Source organism: Nycticebus coucang, chromosome 7 (genome assembly GCF_027406575.1).
Source record: "Nycticebus coucang isolate mNycCou1 chromosome 7, mNycCou1.pri, whole genome shotgun sequence".
NCBI lineage: Eukaryota > Metazoa > Chordata > Mammalia > Primates > Lorisidae > Nycticebus > Nycticebus coucang.
The window spans coordinates 42,852,682-42,873,705 of NC_069786.1; the positions used below are offsets into that span (position 1 = coordinate 42,852,682).

Genomic DNA, 21,024 nt, shown 5'->3' on the forward strand with positions numbered 1-21,024 from the left:
TGGCCAGACTAACGAGGAATAGAAAAGAAAAATCTCTAGTAACCTCAATCAGAAATGATAAAGGGGAAATAACAACTGATCCCACAGAGATACAAGAGATCATCTCTGAATACTACCAGAAACTCTATGCCCAGAAATTTGACAATGTGAAAGAAATGGATCAATATTTGGAGTCACACCCCCTCCCTAGACTCAGCCAGGAAGAAATAGAGCTCCTGAACAGACCAATTTCAAGCACTGAGATCAAAGAAACAATAAAAAATCTTCCAACCAAAAAATGCCCTGGTCCAGATGGCTTCACTCCAGAATTCTATCAAACCTTCAAGGAAGAGCTTATTCCTGTACTGCAGAAATTATTCCAAAAAATTGAGGAAGAAGGAATCTTCCCCAACACATTCTATGAAGCAAACATCACCCTGATACCAAAACCAGGAAAAGACTCAAACAAAAAGGAGAATTTCAGACCAATCTCACTCATGAATATAGATGGAAAAATTCTCAACAAAATCCTAGCCAATAGATTACAGCTTATCATCAAAAAAGTCATTCATAATGATCAAGTAGGCTTCATCCCAGGGATGCAAGGCTGGTTTAACATACGCAAGTCCATAAACGTTATCCACCATATTAACAGAGGCAAAAATAAAGATCACATGATCCTCTCAATAGATGCAGAAAAAGCATTTGATAAAATCCAGCATCCTTTTCTAATTAGAACACTGAAGAGTATAGGCATAGGTGGCACATTTCTAAAACTGATTGAAGCTATCTATGACAAACCCACAGCCAATATTTTACTGAATGGAGTAAAACTGAAAGCTTTTCCTCTTAGAACTGGAACCAGACAAGGTTGTCCTCTGTCACCTTTACTATTCAACGTAGTGCTGGAAGTTCTAGCCAATACAATTAGGCAAGACAAGCAAATAAAGGGAATCCAAATGGGAACAGAGGAGGTCAAACTCTCCCTCTTTGCTGATGACATGATCTTATACTTAGAGAACCCCAAAGACTCAACCACAAGACTCCTAGAAGTCATCAAAAAATACAGTAATGTTTCAGGATATAAAATCAATGTCCACAAGTCAGTAGCCTTTGTGTACACCAATAACAGTCAAGATGAGAAGCTAATTAAGGACACAACTCCCTTCACCATAGTCTCAAAGAAAAGGAAATACCTAGGAATATACCTAACGAAGGAGGTGAAGGACCTCTATAAAGAAAACTATGAAATCCTCAGAAAGGAAATAGCAGAGGATATTAACAAATGGAAGAACATACCATGCTCATGGATGGGAAGAATCAACATTGTTAAAATGTCTATACTTCCCAAAGCAATCTACCTATTCAATGCCATTCCTATCAAAATACCAACATCGTACTTTCAAGATTTGGAAAAAATGATTCTGCGTTTTGTATGGAACCAGAAAAAACCCCGTATAGCTAAGGCAGTTCTCTGTAACAAAAATAAAGCTGGGGGCATCAGCATACCAGATTTTAGTCTGTACTACAAAGCCATAGTGCTCAAGACAGCATGGTACTGGCACAAAAACAGAGATATAGACACTTGGAATCGAATTGAAAACCAACAAATGAAAGTAACATTTTACAACCACCTAATCTTTGATAAACCAAACAAGAACATACCTTGGGGGAAAGACTCCCTATTCAATAAATGGTGTTGGGAGAACTGGATGTCTACATGTAAAAGACTGAAACTGGACCCACACCTTTCCCCACTCACAAAAATTGATTCAAGATGGATAAAGGACTTAAACTTAAGGCATGAAAAAATAAAAATCCTCCAAGAAAGCATAGGAAAAACAATGGAAGATATTGGCCTGGGGAAAGACTTCATGAAGAAGACGGCCATGGCAATTGCAACAACAACAAAAATAAACAAATGGGACTTCATTAAACTGAAAAGCTTCAGTACAGCTAAGGAGACAATAACCAAAGCAAAGAGACAACCTACTCAATGGGAAAGGATATTTGCATATTTTCAATCAGACAAAAGCTTGATAACTAGGATCTATAGAGAACTCAAATTAATCCACATGAAAAAAGCCAACAATCCCTTATATCAATGGGCAAGAGACATGAATAGAACTTTCTCTAAAGACGACAGACGAATGGCTAACAAAACACATGAAAAAATGTTCATCATCTCTATATATTAGAGAAATGCAAATCAAAACAACCCTGAGATATCATCTAACCCCAGTGAGAATGGCCCACATCCCAAAATCTCAAAACTGCAGATGCTGGCATGGATGTGGAGAGAAGGGAACACTTTTACACTGCTGGTGGGACTGCAAACTAATACAACCTTTCTGGAAGGAAGTATGGAGAAACTTCAAAGCACTCAAGCTAGACCTCCCATTTGATCCTGCAATCCCATTACTGGGCATCTACCCAGAAGGAAAGAAATCCTTTTATCATAAGGACACTTGTACTAGACTGTTTATTGCAGCTCAATTTACAATCGCCAAAGTGTGGAAACAGCCTAAATGCCCACCAACCCAGGATGGATTAACAAGCTGTGGTATATGTATAGCATGGAATAGTATTCAGCCATTAAAGAAAATGGAGACTTTATATCCTTCGTATTAATCTGGATGGACGTGGAAGACATTATTCTTAGTAAAGCATCACAAGAATGGAGAAGCATGAATCCTATGTACTCAATTTTGATATGAGGACAATTAATGACAATTATGGTTATGGGGGGGAACAGAAAGAGGGAAGGAGGGAGGTGGGCGGGGCCTTGGTGTGTGTTACACTGTATGGGGGAAGACATGATTGCAAGAGGGACTTTACCTAACAATTGCAATCAGTGTAACCTGGCTTATTGTACCCTCAATGAATCCCCAACAATGAAAAAAAAAAAAAAGTAAAAGAAAAAAAAAGAGTTAGTTGTAAAAAATTGTATCAGATGATCTAGCACAGTCTTTAAAAAGATGGGCCTTTAAAGCCATTCCCTATTTAGGAGGAATCTGCAGTTAATACAGAGCTCTTTCAGGGAAAAAGACCTTTCGGAGTGGTGTCAGATTTGGCTATGTGCGTTGAAAAGCCTCTAAAAGTATTTGCTTCTCCCAGACTGACAGCAGGAGACTAACCCTTTATGCACAAAAGAGATAAATCTTAATGCTAAAAAATTATTCACTAGAGGTAAAACAATCCATACTTACCAGTTATAGATGAATGAAAAGAATAAAGGGCTTGGTCCCAGAGAGCCAATTATATTAATTTAAAAAGGTTAAGCATTTTCTAATTTTTAATTTATCTATAAAATGGGTACAATAACATCTTTACAGTAGGCCTGTTATCTGTTACAAACATAGCTAATAGCTGATACCTATAGAACACTTAAATGAGACTCTGTACAGACTCAACTAATCATGTGTATTCTTCTACCTGATGAGATAACTAGAAATTGAATGACAAACCTCAATCCTTTCTTCAAACAAAGAACTCAGTAAAATCTGTTAGAGACAACTGTGTATACAAGACAAAAAAAAAAATTAGGCTACACTGAATAGTCAGAAGGTTCACAAATAGGTTAAATAAGTGTATAGGTCTGACAATTACATTCATGAACTCATCCTAGAAAAAGTGCTACATACCTCATTGCTGAATATCACTATAGTCAACTTCGAAATACTCCCTTCAGGAAACTATGCACCTATAACAACACCTGGTCCACCCTTCAAAGCAATTTTGGAACTCTTTTTCTGGAATGGCCATCAGAGTTGTTGTACGAGGTCTGACAATTAAGTTTGTGAACTCATTCATCCTAGTAAAGGTGTTTTGAAGCACCTTTTGCAGGACTAGGTGCTGGAGTCAGTGCATAGCTTCCCACTGGGAGTACTTTGTGGGTAACCATCATGACATTTAGTAATGGGTATGTGGCACTTTTTCATAGACGTGTCTGCGAACTTAACTGTCAGACCTCATACATATATAGAAATTAATTCAAGTTTAAATGGAAGATGCGTGCATATTACATATAAAAGCATGTAAATTGTACTTGGTTAAAAAATGTTTTTCGAGGGCCAGGTGCAGTGTCTCATGCCTATAATCTTAGCACTTTGGAAAGCCAAGGTGGGTGGACTGCTTGAACTCAAAGAGTTTGAGACTACCCTGAGCAAGAGCAAGACCCTGTCTCTAAAAATAGCCAGGTGGCCTACTACAATTCCAGCTAGTCTGGAGGCTGAGGCAAGATGATCAAGGCCAACATTGCTGTGAGCCATGCACACTCTACACCAAGGGAGACAAAGTGAGACTCTGTCTCAAAAAAAAAAATCTGAGGAACAGAATTAAACATTTTCTTTCATAAAAGCGAGGTCTCATAAAATGATAAACATTAGTTTTGATATAAAAAAATTAATGTAGTTCATGTGAAACCAGACAAATGAAAAAGCGAGGGTAGAACTATGATGGCCATTCTCTGCTGGAGTTCCCAACCCTTGGGGCCATGAACCAGTACTGGTCCATGTCCTGTTAGGAACCAGGCCGCACAGCAAGAAGTGAGTGGTGGGCCAGCAAGTGAAGCTTCATGTTCCCCATTGCTCCATCACCACCTGAGCTCCTCCACCTCCTGTCAGATCAGAGGTGGCATTAGACTCTAATAGGAGTACAAACCCTATTGTTAGGAAAAGCTAATGCTCCACTCCTGCCACTGCTGCTGTCCATGGAAAAACTGTCTTCCATGAAACCAGTCCCTGGCACCAAGGTTAGGGACCGCTGCTCTTCTAGACTATAAGCTTCTTGGAGAAGAGACACAGAAGTATATATGCTCAACACTGGGAATATAGTACGAACTTAAGATAATATTAAAAGATCACTATAAACATACTCAAAACAAACTAGCATTATGTAAGAAAACTTTACAATCTGATACGGGGCATCTACAAATGACTTTAAGATTTACATAATACATGATAGTGAAAGACTGCATGTTCCCCCTAAAATGGAAAACAAGACAAGAATAACTGATGTCACCATTCCCATTCAACATTTTACTGAAGGTTCACAAGACAGGGAAATTTGGGAAGAAAAAGGCATCCACATTGGAAAAAAAAAAAGTAAAAGTTTCTCTATTTGCTGATGACATGATGTTGTATATAGAAAAACCAAAGGAATAAATAACAAAAACTATTAGGATAAGTTAAAAAAGGCTGCAAGTTACAAGATCAAAAAACAAAAATCAATGGCATTTCTATACGCTAACAATGAATTAATCAGAATGAAAATAAAAAAAAACAATTACAATTATATAATAACAGCATCAAAAGGAACAAAATACATGAGTAAATTCAGCAAAAAAGTACTAAACTTATACTCTGAGGATAATATTAATTGAAATGGAAATCAAATTTTGCTCATGTGTAACTGCAAAATTTAATAAAAAATTAGGTCTAAAAGTTCAGATTCCAACAACTTAAAATGGCTGAAATTGCTTAAGAATGGAATAAGTGATTCTTCTTAAGTGCTTTGAGAAAATTCAAATTAAGACTATTTTTCTGATGACTTTTTCATTTTAACAAGTCTTAATATTAATGCAAATATATACTAACCTGTGAAAGGCAGTCCGCATGAATTAAGTTGTTACTCTTTGTTTTACGACTGCTCATTTCAATAATTTCCAGTCCTGAAAAAAAAAAATTTAGTATGAATTATCATAAGAGATTATTTAATCGTTTTACTATTCTAGAATCAAAATAAATGCAGGTTTTTAAATGTAAAATACTTTCAAATGTCTCAAACTTTGAAAATCCTCCACTTTGTCCAAGTTCAGGCTTATTTGACTCTCACACCATGCTTAACAAGCATACTTTTTATAGCATTTTGCAGATACTGTACTTTTTAACAAGTTTAAGCAACTCTTGTGTTCAAAAAGTCTATTGGTGACATTTTCCCAACAGTATGTGCTCATCTCATGTGTCTGTCAGTATTTTGAGTAAAGTACTTCTAAATTAAAGTACCATACTTTTTTTAGAATGTGCTATTACTCAATAGACTATAGTTTAGCGTAAACATAACTTTTATGTTTTGTGAAACCAAAAAAAAAAAAAAATGCATGTGAATCTCTTTGCTGAGAAATTCACTATATTGCAGTGTTCTGAAACTGAATCCGCCATATTTCCAAGATATATTTGTATATGGTTCTTAAAACTGTTCCTCCTTTTCCCTCAAATCTAGTATTCATCTTCCCCTTCCTTTTTCTTACCTTCCTTTATACAGAATGTTTCTCCCATCCATCCATCCCATAGAAAACCTTCCATTTCTTGTTCCACTCAACATACTCAAATAATCATTATAGACTAGGTTGAATGCCTCTCTGTAAACACCCATTACGGGTCTATACTTCTTTTTATCCATAATAAAATTGTAGTAAACAAAATTATCTCTTTAACCAACAGTGACCCCAAACTGAAGACATTTTTACATTCCAAACATTATAGCATAATGCCCCAAGGTTGATAATAAATGAAATGAAAAAACACTAATGGAAAAAATAATCATTTTTGTAAAATTTTCCTCAAGGATAATATACTTATAGACAAATGCCTTTGACTAAAAGATCTTTCTTAGTACTGATGTCCCATATTGTTCCAAATGCTTTGCACTTGTCAATTCATTTAGTTCTCAAAATTACCCTACAGAATAAGCACTATTATAATTCTCCTTTAAGGTCTGAACACACAGAAAGGTTAAGTAACCTGACCAAAACGAAAATGTAAGTGGAGTCAGGAGTTGAACAGAATAAAATCCTATACTTTTTAAAAAAATGTACTCTGTTCTCCCCTATTCTCCAAAGGAACACAGCCCTGATGATACCCTGATCTTAGCCCAAAGAAAGCCATTTTGGAATTTCCAACCCCTAGAATTTAAAAAACTTGAGATAAGCTGACCTACCATAAATCATCAATGATTAAAGTTACCATAATGTGAGTGATGGCAGCAAGAAGAAATAGGAGGCTCTACTGTTTGTACGCCCGAATACCAAAAATAATGTCACATCCATCCATGGATAAAAGAGCCTTTGCGGAAGCCTTGGGTAAAAGTCTGTGAAACCATTCTGTGAGACCTAGGAAGGTCATTTTGAAAGGGGTGACTCTTAAGTGACGGATTTCCTGTCTACGGTCTAGAATTCAGATCTGGAAATGGCCTTGTCTACCTGAGAGATTTGCTATAGTCCCATGGCCTAGTTACCAAGGGCCATAATAGTTAGGATCCTGTCTGATCCCTAGGTGGACTGGACTATCTCCAGGGCTTCAGTCTAAATAGCTGATACTGGGATGAGGATCTGAATACAGCAGACCTGTTTAATAGGTATGCAGACAAGTATGGCTTCCTATAGGACCTGGGGGAGGGTCCTGCTAGATCACTGATGAATTTCTGGATAAGCAACATTGTTCCAGTCCATGGTTGAGGGGGGCTGGAACTAAATTACAAGGCTGCTTCAGTGGGTACAACCACGGTTGAAGTTTCCAGGCCTGTCTCTGAAGTTGTAGATACACATGTCTCCTGGAGTGTCAAGGCCTCAAACAGGGGTATCTTCTTTTGGGTCCTTAATTTTAGACCACAATAAGAGGGCCTGTGGCAAAATTGTAGTTGTTTCAGGGTCCATAGTTGAGATGGAAGATGGTAGTAGGCCCATCTTCTGAAGCACTAGTGTACATTACTTCTCCTGGGCCTCTGGGTGAATAATTTTTGTAGCAGACTAATATCCTTGATGAACAAAGATGAAAAAATCCTCAATAGGGTGGTGCCTGTGGCTCAGTGGGTAGGGTGTCCGCCCCATATACCAAGGGTGGCGGGTTCAAACCTGGCCCTGGCCAAACTGCAACAAAAAATAGCCGGGCTTTGTGGCGGGCGCCTGTAGTCCCCACTACTCGGGAGGCTAAGGCAAGAGAATCGCCTAAGCCCAGGAGTTGGAGGTTGTTGTGAGTTGTGATGCCATGGCACTCTACCAAGGGCGATAAAGTGAGACTCTGTCTCTAAAAAGAAAAAAAGAAAAAATCCTCAACAAAATAAAAGCGAATCTAATTCAAGAGCACATTAGATTGCTCACCCTGATCAAGTGGAATTTATCCTTGTGATATAAGAATAGTTGGAAATTACAAATCTATAAAAGAGATCCAACTCATGAACAGAATAACGACAAAAACCAAATGATAATCTCAATAGATACAGAAAAGACTTTGGACAAAATTCAATATGCTTTTATGATGAAAACACTGAACAAATTAGGAAGAATGTACTCAATACAATAAAGGCTACACATGACAAGTCCACAGCTATCAACATACTTAAAGGTGAAAAGTTGAAAGTTTACCCTGCTAAGAACAGGAATAAGATACGGATGCACACTCCAGCCACTTCTATTCAAAACACTACTGAAAGTTTTAGCCACAGAAATTAGGTAAGATAGAGAAATAAAAGGCACCCAAATTAGAAAGGAGGAAGTTAAACTGTCTCTGTTTGCAGATGACATGATGTTACCCTGTGAAAAACCTAAGATGGCCATCAAAATACTGTTGGAATAAACAAATACAGTATAGTTCTGACATACACAATCAACATAGAAAACCAGTAAAATTTCTCCATAATAATTATTCTAAAATAATATTTAAAAGATCTGAATTACAAAAGCATAAAAAAAAAAACCTTAGGAATAAAATTTTCCAGACAAATTAAAGATCAGTACCCAGAAAATTATGGAACATTGATGAAAGAACTGAAGACACAAATGGAACAATATCCTGTGCTCAGGTATTGGAATAATCAATATTGTTAATATTTAAATGTCCATACTACCCAAGGTGATTTAATGCAATTCCTATTGAAATTCTAATGACATTTTCATAAAGGAAAAAGAAATTATAAGCTTCATACAGACCTATAAAAGACACTGAATTGCTAAGGCAATCAAGAGAAAAAAAGAATAAAGGTAGAGAGGAGGTAGAGCAAGATGACCAAGGAGAATAGTCAGGTGATCACCCTCCCTCCCCACACCCCAAACACCAAACTAAACAACCGTCCATGCAAGAAAGCACCTTCATAACAACAACAAAAATCAAGTGAGCAATCACAGTATATGTTTTGAACATATCTATCAAGGAAAGAGGCATTGAAAAGGGTAGGACAGTCTTCCAAAGCACACAGCATGCCTTCTTTTTGCTCAGTCCGGTACTGAAAGTTTTAGCCATAAAACTTAGGCAAAAAAAGAAATAAAAGGCATCCAAATTAGAAAGGAACAAGTTAAACTGTCTTTGTTTGCAGAGGATATGATCTTCCCTTCTTTAACCTCTAGTAGCACTAAGAGAGAATCTGTGCGCTTAGGAAAGGGAGAGCCAAGTAAGTGATTTTGGAACTTTGCCTTGGAACTCAGTGTTGCCCTGTCAAAGTAAAATATAACACAGGGCCAATTTTTGCAGGCTCATAACCTTGGTCAGAGGGGGATTCTCAGCCCTAGGGGAAGAAATCCAGGTTCTGACTTAGTTCTACAATCAACTGAATAAAGTGGCAATTTTGGCAGAAAATTGAAAGGCAGTTAGGCCAGAAGAACTGCAATCCTTGGGCAAGCACAGTGGACTCCAGAGTGGAGTGCAAATGACACAGTGAGACAACAGTGGTAGCCAAGGGAGTGCCTGTGTCACCCCTCCCACACCTCCAGACAGTGAAGCTCAGGCAGACTTCTTCAACTTGGAGGAAGAAGAGGAAAGAGTACAATGAACTTTGTCTTGCAACTTGGGTACCAGCTCAGCCGCAGTAAAATAAAGCACAAAAAAAGATTCCTGAAGCCCCTGATTTTAGGCTTTCTGGACTCTATTTCTAGACCCCCATTGGACAAGAAGATTAATCTGCTTGCCCTGTTAGGATAGAGTGAGTCCCAGCAGGATTTACCAGCAGCTGACTAAAGAGCACTGAGACCTTAAGTATCAGTGGTAGCCAGGTAGGTAGCAGTCATGATGGCCTTGGGTAAGACTAGGTACTGTTCTGGCTTCAGTGTGACCCAGTGCAGTGCCAGCTGTAGTGGCCAAGGAAGTGCTTATGTCACCCCTCCACCAACTCCAGGCTGCCCAGCACTGAGACAGACTCCTTCTGATTGGAGGAGAGAAAAAAGAGCAAGAAACTGCCTGGTAACACAGGGATTCTCCTTGATCTTACCCAAGTCCACTAAGGAAGTTCCTCCAGGAGTCAGCAAAAGTTATAGCTTTATTGGTCTTGGGGCACTTACATTTATAAGCATCAAGAACATCCAGGTAAATACTAACTAATCCAGGAGTGATGAAGATATGTGACTTTCACAAAGAGAATTCAAAATAGCTATTATGAGGAAGCGAAAAGAACTAAAAGAAGGAATTCAAAATTCTACCAAAGAAAACCTAAAATTGTCAAATTCTGGAGTTGAAAAATTGAATCAACAAGCTGAAAAAATGCATCAGAATTCTCTAAACAACAGATTGATCAAGCAAAATAATGAATTAGTGAGCCTAAAGACAGTTAACACAATGAGAGAGAAAGAAAAACAAGAAAAAATAAAGCATACCTACAAGATCTACAAGATAGAGTCAAAAGAGCAAATTAAGAGTGATTGGCCTAAAGATGAGGTAGAATGAGGAATCATGATAGAAATTTTATTCAGAGAAATAACAGAAAACTTTCCAAATCAAGAAAAGCATCAATATCCAAGTACAAGGTTCGAACAAAAACAGATACAAATAAAGTAAAACTACTTCTGGGCATTGAATAATCAGTCTTTCAAAGGTCAAGGATAAAGAAAGGATTCTAAAATAGCAGGAAGAAAAAAGAAACATAACATATAAAGGAGCTCTGCTATATCTGGCAGTGGACTTTTCAATGGAACCTTGCAGGCCAGGAGAGAATGAGAAGACACTTTGAAAGTGCTTAGAGTAAAAGCTTCCGCACTAGAATATTATATTCAGGAAAAGTATCTTTCAGATATGAAGGAGAAAGAAAGACTTTCTCAAACAAATAAAAGATAAGGGATTTCATCAACACTAGACTTGTGATGCAAGACATGCTACAGAGAGTTCTTCAAGCAGAAAGAACAGTATATTAATGAACAATTAAGAAATCACCTGAAGGTATAAAACAATGGTAACAGTACAAAGACACAGAATGGCCTAACACTGTAGTAGGGGTGTGTAAATCACTCATATCTCGCATATCTTGAGTACAAAGACTAAAAGACAAACCTATCAAATTACTAACTACAATACCCTTCATTTTATTTTATTTTGTAGAGACAGAGTCTCACTTTATCGTCCTCAGTAGAGTGCCATGGCATCACATAGCTCACAGCAACCTCCAACTCCTGGGCTGAAGCGATTCTCTTGCCTCAGCCTCCCGAGTAGCTGGGACTACAGGCGCCCACCACAAGGCCCAGCTATTTTTTGGTTAGCAGTTCAGCCGGGGCCGGGTTTGAACCCGCCACCCTCAGTATATGGGGCTGGCGCCTTACCGACTGAGCCACAGGCACCACCATACAATACCCTTTAAATAGACAACTATAATAAAAAGATATAAACAAAGACATCAAAAAGTCAAAAAGAAGGGGGAAAGTTAATGCATAGTTTTTTTTAGCTTTCACTGCTTGTCTGTATTTTCAGCCTAAAATGGGGAAAGAGAAAGGAAGTTTTAAAAAGCACCAAGGGACTATTTACCAATGCGTGGGGCTACAAAGGCACAGAGATAATATATACCAATATTTTTTAAAAAGCACAGAAATAGAGAGAGAGGAGAAGAGGAAATGGAGTAGGGATGGGAAGAGAAAAGTTTTAAAAGGAGTTCTAGACAAAGGTTCACCTCATCACTGAACAAATAAATTTTAGGGAGGGTCAGAGGTTGTACCATTTCCCTTTGTCTCGTGGGAATAAGGGTCCATTTGGTTAGGTCTGATTGGGTATATTTTCAGCCCCCAAAGGGGACGTCTCCCTGTCAGAGTCATGGCACCTTATGAGAGGTTTTAGACCCAAAGATGAAAGATTATTTTGAGGCGCGAAACAAAAGGAAAATGGAGTCCTGGTTTTGTGTTTGTCAATGTGGTTTTTATTCCACCTGGGTGTAGGTGGGGTGAAATCTCTGACTGGGAAAGAATTCCACAAGTGGGTTATGGCAAATGGGGATTTAAAGGGTCAGAGGGGCAGGGATTGGTACATTCATTATTACCTGGGTGAGACATGCACTCAATTCTTCCTGGGTGGATCAGAACATTCAAGTCTAACAGGGATACCTGAAGGAATTCAAAGGAGACCTACCATTTGATCCAAGAATCCTACTACTAGATATTTACCCACAGGGAAGAAAAACATTTTATAAAAAAGACACAAAGTTATGCATGCCTATCACTCAGATAGCCTGCTTGAACACTTGAACACTTGAATGTTCATAGCAGCACAATTCACGGTTGAAAAGATGTAGAAACAACCCGAGTGCCCATCAATATGATACGGGGTTCCCCCATTCAGGGCTGGACAAGTGCCCCCATTTTCTACGCATAAGCAAACAGACTTTTTCTCTTCAAACTGCACTCACTGAATATAGGCAGGACAAGAGAAAAGCAGTTTTTCTGGTATTTCATGTAAATTAGGTCTCTTCTGGAGTAGACATCCCACTGTTTTTGCCCTGAACTGGAAGGACTACATTCATTTGTTAATATGCTCATTCACTTGCTAGTCAACAATGAAGTCTGCCAAGTTCCAGACAAATGTGAATCTCAGATCTCCCTATTTACAAAACAATATATAACCCCTAGACAAAAACGCTGCATGGGCACTTACCACTTGGGTCTGCCCTACCTCTGCCAGAGGCTCTGGTGCCTTTCACTCCTTTTATTCCCTTCTATCTAATAAAGCTTATCTTATCACTGATCTCTGTGGTCTGTGGGTTCATTCTTCAAATCTGTGAGACCAAGGACTTACTACAGAAAGAAATTCTGCCAACGAATACACGAGAAGATTAATAAAATATTAATAAAATATTAATATATGTATACCATGGTGTACTATTCAGCCATGGGAAAAAAAGTGACTACCTCTTCAATTAACCTATACAGAACTGAAGACCATTCTTCTAAATGAAGTATCACAAGAATGGAAAAACAAACACAGGTACTATTAAATTGGTACCAATTCATCAACACTTATGTGCACATAATGAAATAACATTCATTACAAATCTAACAGGTGGGAGGTGAAGGAGGGGATGGGTAAAGTGACACCTAATGAATACAGTGCAGGCTATCTGGGTGATAGGCATGCATATAACTTTGACTCAAACTGTACAAAACCAATTTATCTAACAAAACATTTATACCTTGGTAACATTCTGTATACATATATATTTTAGTACATATATATAAAACAAAGGCACATCGGCAGAAAGGATAAACACCATACAATCGTTTTAAGTGATGATGAGAAAGCATTCAGTAAAATTCAACATCCTTTTATAACAACACTCAAAAACTGCGTAGAGAATATACCTCAACATAATAAAGCCATATATTATAGACCCACAGCTTGTACTGAAAGGGAAAAAGCTGAAAGCCTTTCCTCTAAGATTGGAACAAGACAAGGATGCTCACTTTCATGACTGTTATTCAATATAGTACTAGAAGTCCTAGCCAGAGCAATTAGACAATAAAAAATGAATAAATAAAATGCATCTAAAATGAAAAGAAAGAAGTTATCCTTATTTGCAAAAAGGAAAAAAAAAAACCCTTATATTTAGAAAAAACTAGGATGCTCACTTTCATGACTATTAATCAACATAGTACTGGAAGTCCTAGCCAGAGCAATTAGATAATAAACAAACAAATAAAATGCATGTAAATTGGAAAGAAATAAGTCAAATTATCCCTATTTGCAAAAAGAAAAAAAAAAACCCAAATATTTAGAAAAACCTAAGACCACACCAAAAAACCGTCAGAATAAAATGAACAAATTTCGTCTAGTTGCACGACATAAAGTCAACATGCAAAACCCAGTAGCATTTCTATAAGCTAACAGCGAACAATATGTAAAAGAAGCCAGGTAAGTAATCTGATCTACAACAACCACAAATAAAATCCTTTGGAATAAACTTAACCAAAAAAAGAAAAAAAGACCTTTACAAAAAAACTATAAACAATGATGAATGAAATGGAAAAAGAGACAAGAAAATGAAATGACATTTCAAGTTCAGAAAGTAGAAGAATCAATATTGGTAAAATGTCCACTGCCTACAGTAACTTACAGATTCAATGAAATTCTTATCAAAATACCAATTGACATTCTTCTCAGAAATGGAAAAAGTACTCCTAAAATTTATCAGGAAACATGAAAGATCCAGAATAGCCAAAGCCCTCCTAAGCAAAAAGAACAAAGCTTGAGGAATCACAGTAGCTGAATTTAAATTATACTATGATGCTACAGTAACCACAATTGCATGTTACTGGCATAAAATGCACATATACATCAATGGAACAGAATACATAACTCAGAAATAAATCCACATATTTGTACCAAATTTATTTTCTATAAAAGTGCTAAGAACATACATTATGGAAAGGACAATCTCTTCAATAAATGGTGCTAGGAACAACTGGATATCCATACACAGAAGAAAGAAACTAGAACCCCATCTCTTGCCATATGCAAACATCTAATCAAAATGGATTTAAAGACTTAAATCTAAATATCTGAAACTATAAAAGAAAAACATTCTAGGGTGGCGCTTGTGGCTCAGTGAGTGGGGCACCAGCCCCATATACTGCGGGTGGCGGGTTCAAACCCAGCCCTGGCCGAACTGCAACCAAAAAATAGCCGGGTGTGGTGGTGGGTGCCTGTAATCCCAGCTGCTCGGGAGGCTGAGGCAGGAGAATCACGGAAGCCCAAGAGCTGGGAGGTTGCTGTGAGTCCTGTGACTTTAGGGCACTCCACTGAGGGCGGTACAGTGAGACTCTGTTTCTACCAAAAAAAAAAAAAAAAAAAAGAAAAAGAAAAACATTCTAGGACACTGGTTTAGGAAAAAAGATTTCTTGAGTAATGATTCAAAAGTATACGGAACCAAAGCAAAAAAGGACTAATGAGATCACATCAAGCTAAAAAATTTTTGCACCAGAAAGACAAGAAATAAATTGAAGTGACATCCCACAAAATGGGAGAAAATATCTGCATGCTACTCAGGTGACACAAGATTAATAACTTGAATATACAAGGAGCTCAAACAATTAAATAAAAAAATTTAACAACCCAATTAAAATATGGACACTTTAATAGACACTTCTCAGAAGAAGATAAAAAATGCTCAATATCACTAATTATCTGAGAAAGGTAAATCAAAACCACAAAAAGATCTCACCTCATCCCAGTTAACATGTCTTTTGTCCAAGACAAGCAATAACAAATACTGGCAAGAACATGGAGAAAGGAGGCTGCTCATACACAGTTGGTAAACTATAAATTGCTATAGAAGAGTATAGAGAGCAGTATGGATGTTTCTCCAAAAACTAAAAATAGAACTACCATGTGGCGGGGCGTGGTGGCTCACGCCTATAATCCTAACATGCGTGGAGGCTAAAGCGGGAGGATCACTTGAACTCAAGAGTTCAAGACCAGCCTAAGCAAGAGCAAGACCCCATCTCCACTAAAGATAGAAAAATGGAGGCAAGAGGATCTCTTGGGCCCAAGAACTTGAGGTTGCTGTGAGGTATAATGTCACGGCGCTCTAGTCAGGGCACCAGAATGAAACTCTGTCTAAAAAATAAATAAATAAAGAGAACTAGTATGTGATCCTGTAACACCACTGCTGGGTATACATACAAAGAAGGAAAAAAAAAATAAGAAATCAGTGTATCGGCGATATCTGTCCTGTCATGTTTATTCTATTATTCTATAATTCACAATAAACAAGATACAGAATCAACCTAAGTGCCACCAATAGATGAATGATTAAAGAAAATGTGGTACACATTACACAGTGGAGTATTAACGAATCATAAAGAAGAATGAAAACCTATCTTTTCAACAACATACATGAAACTGTGGTAAATGAAGGACACTGTGTTAAATGAAATAAGCCAGGCACAAAAAAATAAATTTTGCATATTCTCGCTGATATTTGGCTGCTAAAAGTTGTAACAATTGAACCCATGGAGAGAAGAGTAGAATGATGGTTCCCAGAGGCTGGGAAAAGTAATCGTGAGTGGGGATAGAGTGCACATTGAAATGGGTACAAAAATATAGTTAAGATACATTGAACAAGACCTAGTAACTGGTAGCACAATTGGTAGGCTATAGCTGACTGTATAAATACTGCCTATCTTAAAACAACTCAAGAATGGAATTGAAGTGCTCTTAACACAAAGAAATGACAAGATGCTTGAGGTGATAAATATCCGAATTACCCTGATTTGATCACTACTCACTAAATGCTTGTTTATAATTCATAAATCACATATACCCATAAATACATACAACTACTATGTATCCGTAATTTTTAAATAATCAAAAATAAATTTAAGACATAAAAAAAGCAAAAGTGAAAGCATCACACTACCTAATTTCAAAATTTAATGTAAAACTCTGGCAATTCAAAATAGCACTGCACTAGCACAAAACAGACATATAGAACAGAAGAAAACAGAGACCAGAAAAGGTGTACATGGCAAAACATTTACAGTCTACTGATCTTCAACAAAGGTATCAAAAATATACAATCGGAAAGTCTCTTCAATAAATGGTACTGGTAAAACTGAATATCCACATGCAAAAGAATGTAATTTGACCGGTATCTCACATCACACACAAAAAACTAAAAAAAAAACAAACTAAAAAAAAAAAAAAAAATGGATTGAAACCAAAGACCTGAAACTGTGAAACAAACATTAGAAAACATAGAGAAAAAACTATTTGACATCAGCCTTAGAAAAGATTTTTGGATATGACCCCAAAAAAGACAGGCAACAGTAATAAAAACAAACAGGAGTAAACCAAACTAAAAAGCTGCAAAGCAAAAGAAACAATCAAGAGCATGAAAAGACAACCTAGAGAACACCTATAGAACAGAAGAAAATATTTGCAAATCATATATCTGATAAGAGGTCAACATCCACAATATACATTCAGCCCTTATCTGGAGATACAACAAACCATGAGTGGAGAATAACAAAATTAAAATAAATAAGGTTAACAAATATTTATATAGCAAATACACTGCATTAGGTATTATTAAGTAATCCAGAGATGATTTAAAGCACATGAGAGGATGTGTACAGGTTATATGCAAATTCTATGCCAGTTTATGTAAGGGATTTGAGCATCTGTGGTGTTTGCTATGGGGGGGTGGTGGTCCATCCTGGAACCAATTACCAGCAGACACCAAGATAAAACTGTACAAGGAACTCAACTCAATAGCAAAGAAACAACCCAATTTAAAAATGGTCATGGGACCTAAAAAAGATATTTTTCACAAGAAGACATACAAATGGCCAACAAGTATATAATAAAATGCTCAATATCACTAATCATCAGGGAAATGCAAATCAAAACAATGGAATATCATTTTATATTAGTTAGGATGGCTATTAACAAAAAAGACAAAATATGACAAGTGTGGGCAAGGTTTTGGAAAAAAGGGAATCCTTGTACACTGCTAGTAGAAATGTAAATTAGTATAGTCCTTATGGAGAACAGTATGGAGGTTCTTGAAAAATTAAAAATAGAATCACCATATGATCCAACAATCCCACTCTTGAGTATGTGTATGTATATATATCCAAAGGAAATGAAATCAGTATGTCAAAGAGATATATTCATTCCCATATTCATTGCAGCATTATTTATTCACCATTGCACAGATAAGGAATCAACCTAAGTGTCCATTATTGAATGAATGGACCAAAAAAATGGGATTAGCTTGATTCCACAATGTATACATATTCCAAATCGTGCTATATGCCATAAATATATACAATTTTTATTCTTCAATTTTAAAAACATACAAAATACATTGAAAAGTACCTAAATAGCAAGCCAGGATTTGAACCCAGACATGTTATACCTGTTACTTACCAACTGTTACTTACTTAGCTACCTATTATAAAAAAAGGAAAGTACAAACACATTTCAGTAACTTGAAGGCCTATCAACTACTAATGCAATATTATGTTTTATACATGTTTGTTAATTTTATATAGTGACAATTATTAAGCCAATCTCAGTAATGCTATTTTCTCTTTCTCTGGAAATATTAACAGGTCCTTAGGAACCCAAAATGGGAAACCAAAGAAAAGAGCATTCAACTGATGTCTCTTAACAATAGGAGAAAAGTGGTCTTCTCAGCTGCCTAGGAAACCTTCTGCAAATATTTTATGTCTACAGAAGGCCCCTTGCTTGACAATCTTTACCTTATTTATTTTTCAGTTTTATTGTATTACACATAAGTTTTTCCTTGGAGGGAGTTTTTTTTTTGCAACATAGAATGATATCCTTAGCCAAAACAGGTGGATTGCTTGAGTTCACAAGTTTGAGAACAGCCTGAGCAAGACCATGTCACTTCCAAAATAGAAAAACTGAAGCAAGAGAATCACTTGAGCCCGAGTTTGACGTTCCTATGAGCTATGACACCATGACACTCTACACAGGGCGACAGCTTAAGACTATGTCTCGCGCGCGCGCACACACACACACACACACACACACAAAAAGATATCCTCATCTCTGATTTAAGATGCTTTTCACTGTCTACCAGACTACATCTGAAATTGCAATAAACCAAATTTAAAAAGGGCTTTTGCAATATGGCTTATGTTTTAGAACTACATTAGCTATTTTATACCTTGTTTTCCCGAAAATAAGACAGTGTCTTATATTAATTTTTGCTCCCAAAGCTGCGCTAGGTCTTATTTTCAAGGGATGTCTTATTCTTCCATGAAGAAGAATATGGTACACATTTATTGTTAAACGAAAATAAAGGAAAATTACTACTACCTGTATACGGTACGGTAGTAACTTGAGTATCTTCCAGCCTAAACAATGTTGTGGATCTTCTTAAAGACAGTTCACTTCGCTGAAGGAAATTATCCAGCCAGTGTTGTGATGCTTTGAAGTCTTCAGGGGCTATGTCAAACTGTGCTGCCATTGCAAGGGCAATGAATCTGAGCCCTATTCACAACCAAAGCCTTTGCTCTTCTGTCAACAACCCATTCACAGATCAGGTCTTCCAGCTCTGAAAATAATGGTTGCCAACCTGATCCACACTTGCGCTTTTTAGCATTTCCCTTGTCCACTTGTTCAATGAGGTTACCATACTCTGCTCGCCATTTTCGGACCGATCGGATACTCAACATCTTCTCTTTACAGAAAGCAGTAAGATTTTGGCCCCAAGAGTCTTCCACGATTCCTTTCTTATACTCCACGGAGTAGCTTTTTCTTTTTGCGCTCATTTCTAAGGGTAAGAAAAAGGAACTGGGGTATCAGGGTGGGGGAAGGGGGATCACTTAAAATGACACAGTGGGGATCAGAGGGGGGAATCAAAATGGCACAGGAGAACCAGAGGGGGGATTACCATTTTAGTAACCCCTTTTGATCCACCTGTGTCATTTTGATTGCCTCCTCTGATCCACCTGTGTCATTTTAAGTGATACCCCCACCCCCACCCCTTTATCAGACATTTCCCCCCTGGGGCCTGCCTGGGGACTGTCACTGGGTTGGCTGGGGCCTGGACCTGGGCTGGAGCAGGGTCTGCCACCGACTGAGAACCTTCAGTCATCATGAGTGCCGCCACGAGCATCAGGCAGTGTCACCAGAGACAGACCAGCACTCAACACCTTCACCAAGTCCCGTCCATGCTGATCCTCCTGTTCTTCTACACACATCTGCGAAAGTCTCCTCCTCTCTCCTGCCCCACGCTCACTGCTCACTCAGACCTCCTCTCTGCCTCCACACAGTAGTGAGGTCAAGACTCCGCGTAATGTCACTGGTTGCTAGACACCAGTCGGGGCGGCCCTAGCAACCAGTTTATGGTAAATTATTTTCCTTCCGAGACAGAGCCTGTGGGGGGGCCTTATTTTCGGGGAGATGCCTTATATTTTACCCAGAAGGAAACCTGTAAGTAGGTCTTATTTTCGGAGGATGTTTTATTTTCGGGGAAACATGGTAGAATTGTTGGAATTAAAAGGTATCTTTATCCATATTATAGATTAAGAAAGAAATGCACAGAAAAACTGAATACAATGTCTGAGGTTCCAATGTATTTAATTTGTCTCTTTGTCTCAAACATAATTCAGTAAACTATTAAAAGCATTCATTTTTCTTCATCTGAAGCCACCATTCATGAAAAATAATAAAAACAAAGGTAAACACACCACTATAGTGTCTCAAGTTATAAATTACGGCAGTTTTGACCTAAATAAAACTTTAGTCCAGAGGTTATTTTAGTTCAGTTGAATTCATTAACTCCTTCTCTTAGTTAATATTGTGCCTTGAACTATCAGCAATTCTCTATACTCTGGCTTCTTCCAAACCCAGGTATTAGTTGAGGTACTATTTTCTACTGATACTTTCTGTGACATCTCTATACTTCCACTCTGGAAAAAGTGTTAGGGTTATGCATCTCTCATCATGTGCTTTTAGGATAAATGCTATCTCTTTCTATCACACAAATTAACTAACACACAGTGATGTAACCCTGTATTTACTTGTCTGATTTTTCCACTGGACTACAGGCTCCTTGAAGAAAGGGATAGCCTGGCATTGTGGCGGGTGCCTGTAGTCCCAGCTACTTGGAAGGCTGAGGCAAGAGAATCACCTAAGCCCAAGAACTGGAGGTTGCTGTGAGCTGTGATGCCACAGCACTCTACCAAAGGGGACAAAGTGAAACTCTATCCCTAAAAAAAAAAAAAAGAAGAAGAAGAATTATACTATCATTGTATCCAAATCAACGTGTAAAACATCACAATGTTAGTTTTTAAAAAGAACATTTTCTGGGCTAAGCACAGTGACTCACACT

The 21,024-nt window shown here is 37.5% G+C and overlaps 1 protein-coding gene across 5 annotated transcripts in view; it reads right to left on the bottom strand.

Annotated features, from left to right (window-relative positions):
* The window catches only part of ORC4 (origin recognition complex subunit 4), an 85,545-nt gene that overhangs the window by 32,995 nt on the left and 31,526 nt on the right, over positions 1–21,024 (bottom strand). For 4 of the 5 annotated variants that reach the window (XM_053596455.1, XM_053596456.1, XM_053596453.1 and 1 more), the window contains one exon: positions 5,577–5,650. In XM_053596455.1, coding sequence (XP_053452430.1) covers positions 5,577–5,633 — 57 coding nt within the window. In that variant the 5' untranslated portion in view covers positions 5,634–5,650. Of the gene's footprint in view, positions 1–5,576; positions 5,651–19,004; positions 19,462–21,024 lie in introns of all 5 variants that reach the window. The other variant, XM_053596452.1, reaches the window with a different exon arrangement.